This window comes from Leuresthes tenuis, unplaced genomic scaffold, assembly GCF_036924035.1.
Source record: "Leuresthes tenuis unplaced genomic scaffold, fLeuTen1.0.hap1 SCAF_20, whole genome shotgun sequence".
NCBI lineage: Eukaryota > Metazoa > Chordata > Actinopteri > Atheriniformes > Atherinopsidae > Leuresthes > Leuresthes tenuis.
In genome coordinates, this window is record NW_027325374.1 from 17,284,652 (window position 1) to 17,303,991 (window position 19,340).

Here is a 19,340-nt window from a genome sequence, read left to right on the forward strand (position 1 = left end):
GTTTTTAATGGCACTGATGTGAGGGTCTGAGCAAGGCAATGGTCCTGCAGGGTGGCAGTGCAACTGTCGGCTCTTCTCCACCGCTCTGTGTCTTGGCAACAGGGAGTGTGAGGGAACCAGCGTGAGCAGACAAAGACACCTCCATCTGCCTGACGATTGCTGCAGAGTGGGGAGGCAGGCAGGCGAAAGATGGCTTCTGTGCAACAGCATGGGGGTTAAAAGTGGGTCACAAGGAATTCCCCATATGGACGACCCTATGCTCCTACCCCTCCTACCCGCTGGGCACTGTTTGCGCTGCCAGAAACCCTTCAAAACTAACCCAGAGCTCCTAGCAAGGGTCACTAATCTGTGATGACATGTATTATACAGTTACGTTAAGAGATATTAAGACTGTGACTAAATACTATCATTACTAGAGTTATTGATTTAAACAGTTTACCAAATCAAACTCAGAGTTACAATTAAATAATGAATACATGACTAAAGTACAAACTCATATTAGGTAAACATTGTTTTTTACATACAAACTGGATGAAGGATTTAGGAAATATAGTTATTTAATATGTAGAACTGTATTTTACACAGACACAAACGTGGACACAATTAGACTATTGGCTTAAAAGATGTGTCAAGGACAACTATGAGCTCTTTTTTTTCATCGGTTAGGCGAGTAAAAGGTTTGGAGTTAATTCTGATATGCATTTTTTGGCATTTGAAAGCTGCTAAATCAACAACATGCCATCAAAGGAGATCTAAATGCAAGTGAAAAATGGCCCTTTTTTTTAGGTTATAGAAAAGAAAAAAATAATGCTGTCTATTGGAGAGAGAGAGCAGGACCAAGAGAAGTAGAAAAAACATTCACAAACTCGGAAGACAGACCAGTCCAGGAGCACTCTTTCGACAGATGAAATAAGGTGAGCCTGAATCAGGATGATAGGGAAAAAACATGGAGAAGGCCCGGAACAGCTTTTGTTCTTGTGCGTACAACATAAACCGTCAAACACTAAGAGGTCATTTGATGGCAGGAGCATATATGCATGCTTCTATTCTCATCTATCTGCATTTCACTTGCGGAAGGCAAAAAAGTGCAAAGTGTTATGGTCTATGGGTGTATTTTTTTCCCATGGTTATATATGTTTGATTAGTGGTGGTTAGCAATGTCCCCTCACAGCAAGAGGGTTCCTGATTTAAATCCCGGCTAAAGCCTTTCTGTGTGCAGTTTGCATGTTCTCCCCGTGTATGCACGGGTTCTCTCTGGGTTCTCCAGCTTCCTCCTGCCATTCAAAAACATCCATGTTAGGTTAATTAGTGTTTCATGCATGGCTGTTTGTCTTGTTTGTCTGTGTGGCCCTGTGAAGGACTGGCGACCTGTCCAGGGTGTACTATGTCACTCCCAGTGGCAGCTGGGATAGGCTCTAGCAAGCCATCCCCCACAATTCTGAATTGGATAAACTAGGTATAGAAAACGAATGGGCGAATGTTTGATTTCTTATTTCATTGCGTAATTCCTGCTTTTTATGCAATTTCCTGCATTTGTCCCTAGATGTCCTCAGCTACCCTTATTTTTGCATAAATCACGAAGTCACCGCCTGTTCTGTATTACTCATTACTCACCTACATTACATCCTTGACAGCATTTAAGGGTTTGTCTTTGGTTAATAAAGTTTACTAGTTTCTTTCTCCAGTTTCCTGCCTATCTAATCCTGCTTTTCACTTCCTCCAACAACAACTCACTGCAACAGGTATTTGGTGTGTGGATGAGAAATTAATAAATTGTCATTAACTAAACACAAAACCAAAAATGCGGCAATGCAAGGAAGTCCAAAAACAGAATTCCCAAATTACTATGCAGCAATACCATGCAGCATGAGGCAAGGCAGACACCGAACTAGATTTAGCATGACGAAGACCAACACACAATGACAATGATGACAAGCTGGCAATAAACAAAGAAAACCTGACAGTATATAAACAAATGAAGGACAGGTGTGGACCCAAATGTAGGACTCACAGGCAGTTGGCAGGTAGATAAAAAAAAATCTTAAACCTTCATTAAGTAAACTATAAAAGTGCCACAGTGGCATAAAGTCCAAAAAGAGAAATCCAACAACACAATTACAAGCTGATGCTGAAGGAAGAAAACCTGGTAGTATATATACACTAATGATAAATCAAAGGCAAATGTCAACAGGATGAAAATAAAAGAGGAAGTAAAGCTAAAACCCAGAATGTGATCATCTAAAAGACAAAGTCCAAATTAAAATCCAGAAACAAGAAAAATAGCTAAACCCGTAGATCATGACACAACTGTAGAAGTCTGCAGGAAAAGTCTGATGAAACATCCCAAAAAGGCATATAGTTATGTCTGGTTACAGATCGAGAGGAGTCCCTCCCTGCAAGGAATTTTAAATTTTCTTAATTCATATTATATTTATCATTATGTTCATTTGTATATTTCCATTTGTAAGGTCTGATATCTTCAGTGAGGTTTGGCTACAAATGTTTCACTCATCGACCCAAGATGCAGTGAACAAAAAAGCTACAACTGTAAGATCAGCAGATCAAAGGAGAGCGTCGCGAATCCTCAAAAGAAGCAGACATCCAGCAGAGAAATCAGCAGCACGCACACTTACAGTACCTGCATCCTGCTTTTCTCTGTCTGAAATAGTTTTTTCATTTTGTCTCTCAATTCTGTATTCCCCCATGGATACACAAACACACACACACTAAGCACATGTTTTGCCATACAAGCACACGCATAAGCCTCCCCACCCACTGCTTCATACTCATGCCTTCCCAAATGAACAAAATCTAAACTGGTTAATTATGAGATTCGTCGCTGTTAGCACCTGTTGGGTAATTAATGCCAATCACTGCCTTCTGGGGAGAAAAATTATCCTCCATGAAAACACAGTTTAGCCAGCATCAGTCTCTGTCGCTCTCTTAGCTCCCTCTTCCTTTCTTTCTCCGTTGCTTATTTACCTCCATCAACCTCTGTGCCCCATGCCTGCTGTTAGCAAATCATCCCAGAAAAATAAATAAGCTAAGTGATGGCCAAACTTGTAGATAAAACGGTTCTGGAATTCCATCAACCACAGATGGGTAGCTGGTGTATAAAGTGTTGGCGTGGCGATGGAGAAACCTGTGATGTCAGTTGGCAAATGCAATCAGAGAAGCATTGAATAATTTAGGATCGCGCTAATGCTGGGATGGTGGAGGTCCTGGCTCTGGTGGTGGCTGGCAAAGCAAATGTGCAGTCTTACAACTTCATGTTGACATTCAAACCAAAGGTGTACCATAAAACTTTAAGACGTGTTGTAAATTTAATCAGAAGTCAACCACTTGATAGTAATGCTGTCACTGCAGGACTGCATAGATGTATTGCAAGAGGTTATCAATTATTCCTCTTCATGTGTTTGAGTCTCCTCTCAGTCTGATATTGATACATATATGCAGGTTGAAGATGTACAGCGGATAACATATTTTGGGGGAAATAAGGATAATCTTCTTCATAAACACAGCCTTAAAAAAATTAAAAAAGCTGTGAACTATACAATTGCAGTACAAATAAGCTAAGATAAGACAAATGGTGCTTGGCAGCTCTGTCTGGCTGTACCCTGCACTCTGTTTCTTTTTCTACTCTTATGCGTTTTAATACTGTAAAAAGGTTTTTGGAGCTAACAGAACTGCAGAAGTAATAACTAAGGAACCTACAACCATAGTTTGTTCACTATAAATGGACATTACCACTGTGATATCATCTGTGGCATTGACTGGTTCGTGGACCCCCGTTGCAAAGACACAACCTGTTTTATTGTCTATTTTTCTCTAAAGTGGACCTTAACTGAAAATACATCAAATGAAGTTGTATTGACAAAGACCACAAGCGTCTGAGACCAGACTGATCATGAAAATGTTTAATTAGATACTAAATCAACAGAGAAAAAATAAAAAAATTCTTATAGCCTTCAAAAAAAATCCTCAAAATTGTACATTTCAAAGCTTTTGCCTCTCACAGCCTTAAATTTGCACGGCTGTTTGGTGCCTCCTATACTGGATTAATCCAAGTGTACATGTTTGAAACAGGGAGCAATTCTTAAGAAGAAGCTAAATTATCCAAGGCTGCGTGCAAGTGAAAGTATCAAGATGATAATGTAGTCACTCTCTTTCACATTCTATTGCTTTTTACAGTTTTAGGAGTGCACTGCTTGCCTGCCAGCAGAACTCTGCTCCTCTTCGCTTGGCCTCGCTTTTACAGCACTGCTCCACACTTCTCCACTAGCTTTAACTATCCTCTCATTTACATGTGTATGCGCCCAGCAAGAGGTCAGGTTTAGTCCTTCCATTGTTACACAAGTTTTGCTCATTATATGTCGTGTAACACATAAGAAACAATCGTATGTACATGTTGATGAGGTTAAAAACGGAATTTGTAGAGAAAGCGATCTTAACACATCCTTGGTGACTCACATACAATGAGCTATGCTGCTGAAAAAAAAAGAACTGCAAACAACAAGTCAACACTGGTTACAACCTCAGGTTACTCATTGTACTCTAGGTTTGATGATAAATTAAAAAAACAACCTTCTCTGGCTGCTCACCATATAAACTATTTTCCATCTATCACCTTCTCTCTGAAAACAATCATTTCATTAGCTAATGTTTGGAGCTCATCTATAAACACTCTGAGTCATTCTTGTGCTCTCCGGATTCTATCTTCACCGGCTTTAGAGTTGTATAATGAAGTTGTCTTTCTCCTATACAAACAAAGCTAAATAAAAACTAAACATTGACATATGAGAGGGTATTTTAACTCAAAGTGGGTCAAATTGAACCTGAACACAAAACATGGTCATTATGGAACGAGGAAACAAGGGACCCTGGGACTATAAGCTACCTTTTAAACCACTTCTTTTCCTCTCATTTGTGTTTTCTCTTGGGAAAGACTAAAGAATAAAACATCCTCCAAACTTGAAAAATGCTATGTATTTCTTTTACAGGTGCATACTTCTTTAACATGGAGAGAAAACAAAAAGCTAAACTCGGCCGATGTTTCAAATTTACATACGTTATGCTATGATCAGGCAATCTCAACTGAGAGAAGGTGTTTAGTCAGCATTTTTGTATATTACTCAACAGCGTTAATGAAACCATATCATAGCCTTACTTGATTTACAAAGATATGTTAATAATTTTTCGATTGATAAATGCTTTTATGCCTGCATGTTTTAAAGTGTTCGAATTGTGAAATTGATTTAATTAACTTCAAGGTCCAAACCAGACAGACTTCTACTTAGCTTTTCTCACAAATACACACAAAAGTCTCAAATGCTGCCAGAAGCATTATAATTGAGCAAAGTAGCAGGCGATAGATATTGAGGGTCAAAAGAGGCGATTGCACATAAATCTAATCTGTTGAGCACACACTGCTGTGTGGAATGGAATGACTTATACATCATTTATGCCTTTTAACTGTTGATATAGGGCTTTGAAAAAGCTGGCGGAACAACGCATTCAATAAGAGAGGAGGGAGGTTGTGGATTTTAAAAGAAAAAATAGATAGGTGGAGGGGAAGTAGCTGATGATGAGGATCTATTGAACAAGCAGATTAAAATCAATACAAACATGCAGCTTGACTAAATGACAGAGGTACAGTGAGATGAAATCCGATATGACGCTGAAATAATATAAAGCAAAGAAAGCTAAAGTGAAAGATTTGAACTCAGCAGTATGCATGTAACATGTCACATTGTGGTGTACCCAACCACAAAGCACATAAACCCCTGCATATATGGATGCACACAAACATACAAAAATAGAAATCTGTAATCAGCCAGAAAATAGAGACTTGATTTGAATCTCAGGCTCAATGGTGACTTGACACTCATCCGCCTAAAGATTGAACTTGAATCGGGTTTTGACCGTTCAAAACCCCTGCACAGTAAAAAATTCATGAAGACTGTCATGTAGGTTTTGCAAAGCCACGGGGCTTGAAAATTTAATTATTAGACTTGTGCACTGAAAGGACTTGCGCTTGTGTGTGGGGTGAGGGTGAGTTTTTAAATGACATCTTCTAGTTTCTAACCCTGATCACACATTCAGATGATATTTTTACATAAAAGGCACGTCACAGCCGACAACATACACAACATGAACAAAGGAAGAAGTTCTGACGCGGCTGCACATTCCCACCTTGAACCTGCAGTGCAGAGACAGTTCCAAAAACATTCATGAATGCAGACATCTTCATCTGTAACAAACGTTAGGGAACAAATCAGATCAAATTGTGGACTTGGGGCCAACTTGCAATCTGCTGCATGAAGGTTAATGCATTAGTGCCTTCTGCCATCCTCTCCTTCCTCCATTTAAGTTTTTGAGATCAAATTAACACTTGTAAGTGGGGGAATTTGGGACATGTTAAACATGCACGGAAGATGTAGCATAATGGCGTGCTGATCAATCAAAACTCGAACTGTTTAGGAAAATAGAGGAAGGAAAATGTAATCATACAATTTTTGAGCCTTGATGATGAAACTGCTGCATTTAGAGCTGTGGAGCAACGCAGCTGTCATTTGCTCACTCGCAAGATCTGTTTGCAATCTAGTGAACTTTTGCAGGAGGGACCGTGGATTAACACCTTCCACTGTCCCCTCCTTCCTCCTTTTTAAGCATTTGTGGCCAAATGAACACTAGTGAGGGATTGGTTTTTTGCCAACGACGTCTGCGTGTCATACCATTTTTGCTCTAATGTTTTTTTGCTGTTGTGTTGGTGTTAGTTGGATCTTCAGCTTTGATCTGCTGTGGGAAAGACAGAGCTCACACTGGACAAAAATGAGGATTTGCCAGTGCAGCTGGTTTTTGTGCTTTTCACCCATACGCTTTGTGAAAAAATCCGTGGTCAGCCCCCTCCTGGCTCAAGCTAACTTTCAACCAGTTAGCATTAGACCAACAAGTGGTGTCATCACTGAGGGCTGTGTGCTGTTAAGTTTTTGGAGGATGACTCACAAGCCTGTCAGTGCTGTTGGAATACTTGACTCTGCATGGGGTGAGATCAAGACGGATGATACCTACATGTTACCAATAACAAGACCTGATATATGGATAGCGTACATCATGATATAGGAACACGAACATGTGCAATTTTGGTGTTAGGTGATAAAACCTAAACTAAATCTGTATCTGTGGAGGAGACAGAGTAAGTAGAACTTTGTCATTGTACATTTCTTTGAACCTTTTTTTTGTGAAACTGCGACGTTTTGTGCTGTGGAGCAGAGTCAGTAGTGAGCAAAGGTGAACGAAGAGATGGACTAAGAAGAGCCATGCAAAGTAACTGAGGCAAAGGTGATGGTCTATTTTACGAAGGGACATTTTCAATTCTCAATATGCAATTTTAATAAACTGAGACATTTTTCTGGGGGTTTGAGCAAAGCCAAGAGAAAGAGTTGAAGCACTGTGATGTGCATTCACGAAGCAAATGGTTTAGATAGTATGTTATTTTTATGGCCAACCAATTAAATGTGCAATAAAGCCAAGTAGCACCAGAAATCAATTTTTGTAACATTAAATGCTTACTGGGGAAGGACATCTAAATCAAAAGTGGTACTAATTTGGTAAGGTACATGATGAACGAGCAATTCATTTAAAGTATCAACATTCATATCAGTATTGCACTCCAAACACCAGTCACTGTCTTCTGAATCTTTGTCCTCCTACTAAACTCTCTCTCATTGTCCACCAGCAAAACTATGACATAACTATCCCTCATCTTCTTCATACAATCTGTGCAGGACTCACGCACCTGCCATAGTCACATCAACACTGCCCATGCGCATTTCACATGCAACAGAGTCGCAGATGCAACAGCAACTGTGGGCTTAGAACACAGAGGAGTCACGTTGCCACAACAAAAGAATGCCGCCATTGTGTTCTCAAAGGCGAAACGCAACAGGGGGCTTTGGCTGAATCCTATCAACGCTGTGTCTTTTCTCTCTCATAGCAGGAGAGGCCTGGAAGATCGATGGGCTTAGATACAGAGTTCTTCACACGTCAAACAGCCTCAGCCTCCGCTCAGTCACCTCCAATCTTCCTTCTTTCTCACAATCGGTCTTTTCCCATCTTGTGCCCTCCACTAGCACTCATCTCATTTTTGTTCATTCACTTTAGTGCTTTCACATTCTCTCTATATCTTTGAAGACTTTGCATGTACAACTATACTCTATCAGGCTTTGTAGATCAGGAGAGCAGGGGGTGTGGTGGGGAAGAGGCGCTTTCTTCTACTTCTATTTCCAAAGACTCCTGAGGTTGACTGATTCAATCGCTGCCTGCTGGGGAGGTTGACAGTGACATCTGAAGGTACCTCTCCCTCTGGATGCATGACTCTTAAACTTCTCTGGAATTTGTCCTCTCACCGTAACGCTCAGAGCAATTGCAATCTCTGCATGGTGAAAGAATACCACTGGAGATCATATCGTCAAATGAGTAAAGACGTACAGAGTTGAATGATAAGTTGCTGTCCGGTATCAAATCTGAATGCAACTGTGTGCTACCCAAACTAAATAAAAGTTTAATGCTTCATCATGTGATGTGTAGTTTATGCTTTGCACTTCTGAGCAGCAAAATATATTAATGTGCTCACTGCTTTTCCAATAAGGTAAGGCCCCTTGGGATTATAAAGCTCATTAAGATGCTTTGTGTGCGGACAGGGTGTCATGTTGCCATCTGTGATCTGATGAGAAGACACCGAAATGGGGCATTTGCATAAATGTATGAGTGGAAACACAGTGGCCAATAAAAGGGCAGGAAAACAACCCTAATTTCCATATTAAGTCTGTGAGTTTCAGATTCCTTTCTGAATCCAAAATGCCAGCTTTCAAACTGATAATGCACACAAAGACCATTTCTCCCTTTATGAATGCTGATGCAGGGGATCTGCTGCAGCATTATGATTCCATTAATAAATTGACTCAAATATGTTCATCATAAGAAAGTTGCTGCTAAATTACTACAGACAGATAACTGTGTTTGAAAATGAATTATGCTAGTAACTCGGACAGAAGATTTTCAGAAAGGTTCCAAAATTAAACTAAAACCTAAATTGGTAATTTGGTTAATGGTTTGAATCTTGATTTAACAAGCAGAACCTCAAATAAATGATTTTCCATTGGAAGAGAGCAAAATAGAGAAGAAAAGTTTACAAGGTATACAAGTTACACCATTGCCGAAGATTCTGCAATGAGCAGGCTGATTGGTGACAGGTGAGGGTGTCAGGATTGGGTATAAAAGGAGCATCCACCAAAGCTCTAGCCTTTCTAAGCAGTGACGGGTCATGGCTCACCACTTTGTGCAAAATTCCACCCAGAGTTGCAAAGAATGTTGGTCTTTCAACATCTACAGTGCATAATATTGCACTGTAAAGTTCAATTGGCTAACTTGGAAAAATGATGCAAACCGACTGCCTTCATATAACCAAGCCAACTAACAAATGCTTATGGCGTTTGTCAGATCAATGCACAATTTTTGGCACTTGGCTTGCTTGCTTTTGGTATTACAGTGTGTGAAAAGATTCACAGAGTTTGGGTAAATCTCCACGCATAAAGGCCAAGTACAGAAACTTGTTGGATGCACGTGACATTCAAGTTCTCAAGTGGCGCTGCAATGCCACCCTGATCACAAGCTTAGGTCAGCATATACAGGTATGACACTTAGAAGAGTCACTGAAAGTAAAGCTAACCAACCACCGTATTTTTTTAATTTGTTTTGTTTGTTATGTTGATGCTCTAGAAAAAAATTTTCATAGGTTGGCATCCTAAATGGCACAATAGTATGGAATTTCAATGGCAGCAGAGGCAAGGTATCAGAATGGTATAAATTGTCTCATCTAAGTGTCTAGTAAGAAAGCAAATAAGCTTTAACATTTCCCACCATTCATTCAAAGATGGAAATGATAAAGAACCATCTTTTATGTTCAAACCTTTTTGAGGTTAGTTATAGCTCTTACCATTACTATCACGTATTCAGTCAGTTTGCTCTCCTTGACCCTCTGGTCTGTGTGATCCTTTCTCTAACAGCATTAGGATGGGCAAAATGAACACAAACTACTACTCTGACCTTTTCTGAAAGAAAAAGTCCTGAAAGAAAAAGAAAAAAAAGAGTTCAGCCTTATAGTCTAAATCCGTCAAGGAGTTCGAGCTGTTGCACAATTGTAGACTTTGATCATTCCCAGATATACTGCACAAAACATAAGAAAATAATCTGAGTATGTTTTTCTGAACATTTCAACCCTGCTGCATACACACACACCAAATTGTAAGCCAGAGACACACTTCTGCTTTTCTCAAGATAAAATTGGGAGTCTAATCTACAACAAAAACTAAAGTGTAGAAAGGGGAAAAAAAAAGATGGAACCAAATCCTGCCGTAAGAGGGAGAAAATGCCAAGTGAAAAGGAAACAGTGGCCAGAAGCCAAGTGGAGCTGAGACAGGCGTGATTGCTGCAATCAGAACAGCACAAAAACAAAACTCCATCTCTGTTTTTGGGAGCCGTTGCAGGCTGGTAATTTGCAGAGAGGCACAAGATCTGTCGAGCGAGAGCCCGGCATCGTGACGCATTTCACCCAGCCACATGTCTCCTTTCCATGGGCCAGTGCCCTTCAGGAGGGGGGTCGGCAGAGGGAGCAGGGAATGTAAGCCTGTCCATGACAGTGTGTTTTACTGTTTGTGAGTGTCCATATGCATGTATGAAGATGGAAGGGTGAGCAGAAGGAACGAAGCCAAACTATCCTGACCTCCTCGGGGCAAGGTGGTGAGTGAGCCAGGCCATACTGAAGCCTGCAGGCAAAAGAGAGACAAACGGGTGGAGCTCAGTCTCTGAAGACTTTTGCCCTGAGCTTGGTGATGGGCATACATATCATATATATCAGTGGGGGGGGTTGAAAATGCTTGGGGAGGAGGGGAAGGTTTCAAATGTGCTGTCTCAGCGTGAGCTTTCCTTGCTTATAACGCTGGTGGCTTCAGTCATCTAGCCAAGCAAATCTGCCGGCTTCCCATGGGCTGCACAGGCCTGGAACAGAATTTTAGTGTGTATGTGGAGATTGTACACGTGTAGGCATCCTTTGGTGTGCATATGTATGTGTGTGCATAAGAAATAGAGAAGAAAATAAGGGCTATCATTAGTTTGGGAACATGGAGAGTGATCTGTTGCTTTGGCCGGTTCATCCAAAACAGACTGTTCTGTTTTAGAGCCAAGACTTTCAGAATATATGCATATGGAGAGGTGAAAACACAGCTCAGCTCCTGCAATACGTTGAATATCAGAAGATATACTGCAGTAGTCCCCACACCTGCTAAATAAACTAAAGTGGTGCTGTAATTCTGTTTGAATTACCCTCTAAAGAGTCAAGATTGTAACAATATTTTCTCATGTAACTGGGTCATTGTGGTCAGATATTTTAACATAAGAGTCATCAATCACTTCCTGCAAACTCCATTAAAAAACACCCCATTTCATATCATGTCAAAAACTAAAAATGAGCTTGGTGGGCATACACATGAGCTGAATGGGTTTGTTCATCATCATACTTTGTAATACTCCGAGTAATCATTCATGGACCAGCCATGGGTTCCTCAAAGCAGCTGCACACAAAGCAGGAGAAGGCTGCGTGTTGAAAATGTAATTACAAGATGGAAGCCAGCAGGGACAGCATCATCATGTTGAGGTGTGGAAGACCCAGAAAACTTTCAGAAGGGAATTTTATCTGTATTTAGGTAAATCAAAGTGTTAAATGGCAGTGGACTCGAGCAGATGTTCAAACCTTAGTGGATCAGAAAAAAACCCTCTCCCACGTCCTCATTACAGAGTTTAGGGTGAAAAGCAATAAGCAAACATATGTCAGGATATATGGTTGCCCTCACCAACCGTGTTCGACATCAGTCGTCCAAAGAAATGGGCAAACCTCAGAAGAACACTGCATACATAACTCTATTACAAGCCTTTTGCAAGAAGAGTGGGCAAGGATCCACCAAAGAAGAGCCAAAAACTAGGTACAGAATATGTTTACTAGCCGGATCCTTTTACCTCTTGAATACCTTGTAAATGCAAAAGGGGAAAAAAAAAAGAAGAGTGATCTTTATGCCTTTTGAAAACCTGGTCACTTTTTGTTCACTTATAGCAGCTAGTCTGAGCAGCAGTCATTTTAACCAGGAGGGTGCCCAAATTAATGTATTTTACCTAATTAAACAAGCAGTACCTCTTAGAACACAACTAAAAAATATGGGTACTATATTACCACAATACAGAGGAGTACAGCTATTTTATAAAAAGTCGAGAAAGGGAAAACTGAGGGGAAATAGCTGCAGATTACAGGGGATTTGACAAAGCATATTACACAGTGTTAACACATTTACATGTTAGGGGGTCTAAATACACTCACAATGCCACTATGAGATTTACCTTGCTTCACTGCAGACATTAAGCTTGTTATTGTTATAAGGAACATATCTGTTTTCCTATAAGCTCCTCTGCTGTATTGGCACTTGGAAGCTTTTCCATAGATCCAACTCCATTTTTTAACTTTAGACACTGCCAAAAATATTAAATCCATTGACTTTACAGTTACCTCTAACATTTTTAACTTTATCTTTAATATTAAATCCATTGACTTTACAGTTACCTGTTTTAATTATTAAAACTTTTTTTTTTTTTTTCAGGAAAAATCCCAATATTCGCAAAAAGGTTTGACTCATTAACTCGAACAACTGATTGCGAAGAGTTATCGTGGCAGTTAATTAGAAACCAGTGGCGATAACCACCTGTTCAAACATGCAGATGGGGAGTCTGTGCGCTTAGCCCATGACTGCCTGCGAGTGCTATATCATTACAGATAGTCAAATATAAATGAGACTGAACCAGATGAAGATGGATGGATGTAATATTCCTTATCGCACTCAGGATTTCACTGAAGAGCACAGCAATGTATGACATACACAGGCACACAGATGCGGGTGTATATGACGAGCATGTAGGTGAACATAGGCATGAGCCCGCACACACACCGACGCAGACATAATTACCTGTCAAATGCAAGACTTCCTGAGAGTAAATTAACTGATTGCTATTTGTGAGAAAGGGTGGGGGTGTTCAGCTGATTAGAGGTTAGGATATTCTCTGTTATTCTCCGTGCCTACCACTTTACACACCTTAAGATGCAGAACACTAAGCACAGAAAAAGATGGACAGCATGCATTAGCCTGCTTCACTTTGATATGTATCACCTCTAAAAAAGAAACTCGTGCTTACCAACAGGAAGCAGCTCAGTGTCACCTGCCACCTCTCTACATGTAGGGTTTCAGAAAAGAGGTTAAAACATTCCCTCCTCTCTGGATTTTCTACTTCACCCATCTCATTTTTAAATATATATTTGCCTTTCTTTTCCTTCCCCTTCCGAATCTCCGTTCCTCCCCTGGCTGTGGTGACACCTCCTTGGCCGGCATCCCTCTAAACTTGAGTAGTCTGCTGTTGCTCAGTGCTAGCTGGCTGCTCCGCCTCAGAGCCCTAATAAGCAGGAGTCTAATGGCGTCCCAGAGCTGCCGAGAGCCTTGCACATTAGGATAATTAGTCAGAGAGAGGATGAAGAAATAAGGCCTTAGAGAGGAGGAGAAGACACTTGTGTATTTGGAGCCTTAGCCTGTGACTTACTGTTTCTTTTGCTTTGTTGCTCCCTGTAGCTGGATTAAACCTGGCTGTGAGACTCTAAGTGACTCAGAAGGACAAGATTTAGTAGGCTTTCAAACCAACCAAGTCACCCATTATGTAGGGTTTCATAAGGCTACCTTGCATCATGGAAGACGTTGCTACATTTTCATTTGCAGAGCATGGATTGCACATGTCAACGTAAAAACACTCAGCGCTGACAACGGTTTTATTTCTGTGACTTGATGACCTGTTCATGTACAAATTACCTTTTGTTTTTTCTTCTTTTAAGGGTTGGCATGAAGGGATCATATCTATGATTTATATTTGCAATATCTGGTTGCAGGGTGATAACCAAACACAATCTAAAAGCAGGTTTGGGGTTTTAATCATCTCTGTATGTAGTTTGCATGCTTTCCCTGGGGCTCTATGGGTTTCCTCTGTGTGTTCTAGTTTGCTCCCACCGTCCAAATTGGATGATACGAGGGTCCTATTAGACTGTAGTCGTGAGTATGAACATGCATTGTTGTCTGTCTTAATGTGGCAACCTGTTTGTGGTGTCATTGCAACCCTTTTAATGACTAAGTCAACAATTTGAATGTCCCTTCTCTGGTAATGCCTCATCCCTTCTCACTGGGTGAGGCATCTGGTTTTCATGCCTAAGCAAGAGAAAACATGGCACATGGTATCCAGTGCTGGACAGGCATGTCCACTATTACATGCTTTGGCATGATACTCCCCTGGCTAACATGATCAAGCATTTGCAGGATGCACTGGAACAATCCTGATCCACATTTGCACGGACAGTTAAAATGAGCCACAGTTACAGGTCAACTTGACTAGTTATTTGGACTAGGTAGTCTTAATGGGTTCATTTTTTTACTCACAATCTCTGACAAAAGAAACTTTATGCGAGGGTGAGCAGCTTTACTGGGAATTTGGCTGTATTAATGTACACTTACACTTTGCTGTTTTTGGCAAAACAATGCAAAATGATGGAGCCCCGTTTTTTCTGGGTGTGTTAATCCAGTTTTGAGAAGTTTGATTTCATCCGGGTCGGGTTGGACTGACACGTTTCCGTGTAATCTGGTTTTGGTTGGCCTATCATAATGATTCGGTTACTTTCTGGGGTCATGAACACATACTAAATGATATAACAACCGAGAGGACAAAACGATTCACCAACACTGCCATAGTGCCAGACAGCTGAGGTTGCTTAGAATTGGAATGTTTGTTCTCTGCTAAGGCAGAGGTGTTTTAGCAGCATTAGGAGTGGGGGGCTAGATAATATTAGGCAGATGGTTTGAATGGAGTGACTTATCATCATAACCAGACCAAATTAAAAAATGTTACAAATATTTTCCTCGGCGAGTGACAGAAAATTAGCTGTAGATATAGTGGATGTCACTCCGGTGGGATTTGAGTGTAAAAGTCAGGGATAGAACCTCAGCTGTGCTTGTCTTTCGTGTTTGAACACAAGGACAGAATAGCAGCTTCAAACGAAGACTGAAGCCTCACAGATAACTACCTACCAGCTCTGTCATTTTCTCCTTCACAGCCTCTTTTTGCTTGTTTCTCCGGCCCGACTGTAGGTTGGCTCTGACACTCTGCAATCAGATGTGACATGCTGAAGGCTCGGATGACAGCTGGGAAGACGAGGTCACACAGTCACCTTCTTTTAACGAAGGATATGTACAACTTCTTTTGACAGCCTTGTGCTGCGCATAAAAAAGTCATTTATCCAATGCATACCCACTGTGCACGTGCACACTCTTTTGCCAACTCGTACATGCACTCACACACACATATACACCAGAGCAGGAGTATTTTGCAGACGCCGTCTTTTCTCATTGCCGTGCTATCTCAGAAGCAATTACCTATTAAAATTTCATCCTTCTCCACTCTGAGTGTTTAGGAAAAGATTATAACAGTCTGGAAGGTAATTAAGGTGCAAATGGTGAACTGAGTTGTGAATACAGAGAAATGTGTATGTTGTGTGTCTTTAGTCTTCATAAGATAGTGCTGCCCACCTAAAGCTCTTTAGTGTGAGACCCAAAATGACAATTACAGAACATAGAGGTACATTCTTCATCCAGGAGGATGTGTTCAGTGGAGTAATTCATAGGGATAACTACATATTTCAAATTAAACTTCACAGCTAACACATTTGTTAGATTATACAGTAGGTGTGGTAACAAAGAGATTAGCGGTTTAAGAGGAAGATTTTGAGTTTATTGTGCTAAAACGTTTGGTCACAGTAACCTTGAATTAGATGGTAATGGCTCTAGATGCTTTAAGACTTTTTCATTGAATTCCATTGACAAAGCATTAATGTAGAACGTCTGGCAGATCCAAAGCCCTGTCCTTCAAGAATGATCACTGTCAGCAGTCTGGAAGTTGCCAACGAGATCGTTTGACTCCTCGCTTTGTACCTTTTCTCTCCTTCCCCGTTCCAACTCTTTCTCCTTTCCTCTTCTCTTTGTCTCTTCCTCCCTTTGATGCTGAAAGTGAGGAGAAGCTGGATTTCTCAGCCTTTCAAAGATTCAAACAAAGTCTCCAGGTTTTCAGACGACATGAAAGCCTCTAAGCCAGCCCAGCTGGGGAAATTTGCAGGTTGGCTTCATCTGGTTCACAACGTGACCCAAGCGTTCATTTCAAATTTGCAAATTTGCAGGAGCTTATGGGGGGCCCTGGCTGGAAATGCGTGGGGAGCCCTACACAAAGTAAACCCAGACCTCAGGCTGGGGTGTTATATATTGATACTGAGTGTTTCTCACTTATGTAGTTCATGTGATAATAATCAAGAATTAACACTGCACAGCAAAGCATGAATTATTAATGTAGGGGTTGCTTGTTGTTCTATACCTCTCTAGACAACTTATAAATGATGAAGCAGTGCTGGTTTTAAGTTGATTCCTGCACAGACAAACACATTTCTGACCCAAAGGAATTTTCTCCCGTATATCAGAAGCTGAGGCCTGTCAGAGCAGAATCACTGATGCCAGTAATAGGGCAATCTGAACATAAGCTACAATCAATATGGTTTGCACTAGGAATAGATATTCAAGCGCAATCCTGCTCTAGGTTTGCACAAACTCCCTTTGTCTGTACAAACATATGCACAACCAGGCCTTTTAACCTGGACAATTATCTTTACATTGTAATTACAGCTCTCCTCACTCATCCCCCACCTCCCCCATCTGTCCTTTGCATTCATAGCTGCACTCTGACCACCTTGCCCTTTTGAGTCTATTTACCTTCTGTTAATCACTTGAAGTTAAAAACAACACATCCACATCCAGCAAAATCCATATCTAATTCCTTTGCTCTCCTACAACCGTGGTAATCGGCCTCCACCTCCGGGAGACGGACCCGAACAGGTGATCGCCGGCGCAGGATGCCGCCAGATGACAGAGGTTAATAACATTCCACATTATTACACACAAGCCTGAGGATTAGAGGGTTCAGGGGACCAGGTTCCGCGTTGCAAACAAAAGTCGCTGCTCCACAGCCTCGTCCTCGAGGTGAAAGGCCACGCTGCAAGGGAAAAAAAAGGCTTGAGCAGACCCTGACACCGGCTGAATGCGCCTTATCATTGATCTCTTTTCCAGGAAGCCTCTGCCACCCCTACTGAAAGAAAAGAAAAGGGAAAAAAAAACACACCACCCCACACCCCCTCCTCCCCTATTTTTCATGAGATGTGCTCTCTTTATGAATTCGATGGCTTCTGTGGGTGTAGTGCTTCATGCTGAGAAGGGTTATGTCACCACACTGTTAGCCAGGGAAGCTGTTGTAGGATTGTAATATTATCTCATTTTCACAAACAGCAGCAGAAACTCAGCTCCCAACCTCTACCAACTACTTCCTAACACATACTCCTCCTGATTCAACTGTAATCGCATAATACTGTAAATTGTACAAAGTTTCCAGATGTATAATTTGAAATTAAGAGGAATTGTACAAATAGAAATTGGGTGTTGCTCTTGACACAGCTTGTGATGTATCGGACATAGAGAAACACTGCCATCCAATTATTTTGTTTTCCTATTAATTTGGGTAAAGGCATTCATGATAACTATATCATCATGACATCAATGGAAAACTTGAAGAAAAAATATTGCTGTGAAAATAATTAACCTCTGCTTTTACATTTATTCCCTGTCTTTCAGTTACTTTAAGTACTGTTGAAAAAGAGTGTAAAAATCATACAAAGTCCCCAATTTGCAATCATTATGTTGTTATTTTATCAGCTGATATCACATCACAACAATATGATAAGTATATTCTCAGTATATTAATATTTCATAATTTAATGTCACAATTACAGTTTATGGTTTTAAACTCTGTTGTAAAATGTGCGCCAGAGTGGAAAATTCCACTCAAAGAGGTGAAATCCGTCCCTCTGATGTGTGAGGATTTCAGCCAGAATCACACGAGATGCCACTCACGTGTAGCATGACATGTACAACATAAGAAATGCGACAAGGACGCTTCTTTTTGTCTCTGTCTCTGACACCTTTATGATGAACAGATCTGCGCTTTGTATTGGCACAAAAAGTACAGGTTGATGATGCAACTTTGATGGAATCTGAATGTTGTGCGCCTCCTGTTTGTATCATCTCTACATGCTCGGTCTGCCCTGTCTGTACATATTTGCGTGTGCGTGTGTGTGTGTGTGTGTGTGTGTTTTGCTAGTATTCATCTGTTTGATCTCCGGTGTTAAAAACACAAAGAAGCTCGGTACTGTAGCAGCCCACGGGACGCAGCAGAAATAGATTGCATTCTTTGTATCATAACCCTCCTCTCCCTCTCCCCCCTCTCCAAAAGACAACAACAAAAACCCTTCACACAAGCCACTCACTACCATCACCACCACCTCTTCGTTGCCGACTCACGCACACACTCCCACTTCCCTCTTTCTCTCTCTCATTATATCATGTGGGCACAAACCAAAATAAAACAGTGAACAACGGCTGGATTTGAAAAGCTGCAGAGAAGACAGGAAGATATTCTCTCTCTCTTCTTTTTTTTTGTTATGGATGGATATTTAAACTAAGATAGATATCCAAACTAAACCCAGCGTTTTCATTTGAAAGAAAACAGGAGCAAGCCTGGGTTTTTTTTTTACTCCAGCTGAGGCGATCAACTTGATCCCGAAACCCTCTCATCCATACATCGCTGCGGATGACTTGACAGGAGCCGCCAACCCGGACATGCTGGAGAAGCAGCCTATTTGCTGACACACGCCCATCCCACTGTTCATATGATGCTTTAAGTTGCACAAACACTTCATGGCAGCCTTTCATGGGTTGTTTAAAGCTCTTAGAAATAACCAAAAACTCACGGAGGTTTGTGGCCCTGGACACGAAGTGCTGTGAATGCATCCCAAGGGCCTCCTCCCCCCGATACTGCTCACCTGGACACCCGCCCTGCAGCACACTGGCGACGGCCCTGTCAGACATAAGAGAGGAGAGGAGAGAAGAAGAGAGGAAGGAGAGAGGTGCACGCATGAGGAGCTGTGTAACATATTTAATTCAATCATTCAGTTAGGCTGCATCTTTTCATGAAACTGTGCTCTGCAGCCGACTGTGGAAAAAAAGATATTTCCCCCCAAGAATGAAAGAGATTTACTCTGCTGTCGCTGCAATCATTGT

At 41.1% G+C, this 19,340-nt stretch overlaps 1 protein-coding gene across 1 annotated transcript in view; it reads right to left on the reverse strand.

The window, feature by feature from the left end:
* shisa9a (shisa family member 9a) overlaps positions 1–19,340 on the reverse strand; it is a 51,883-nt gene that overhangs the window by 30,857 nt on the left and 1,686 nt on the right. Inside the window, exon 2 of the mRNA XM_072372889.1 lies at positions 19,031–19,137. Coding sequence (XP_072228990.1) covers positions 19,031–19,137 — 107 coding nt within the window. The remainder of the gene's footprint in view (positions 1–19,030; positions 19,138–19,340) is intronic.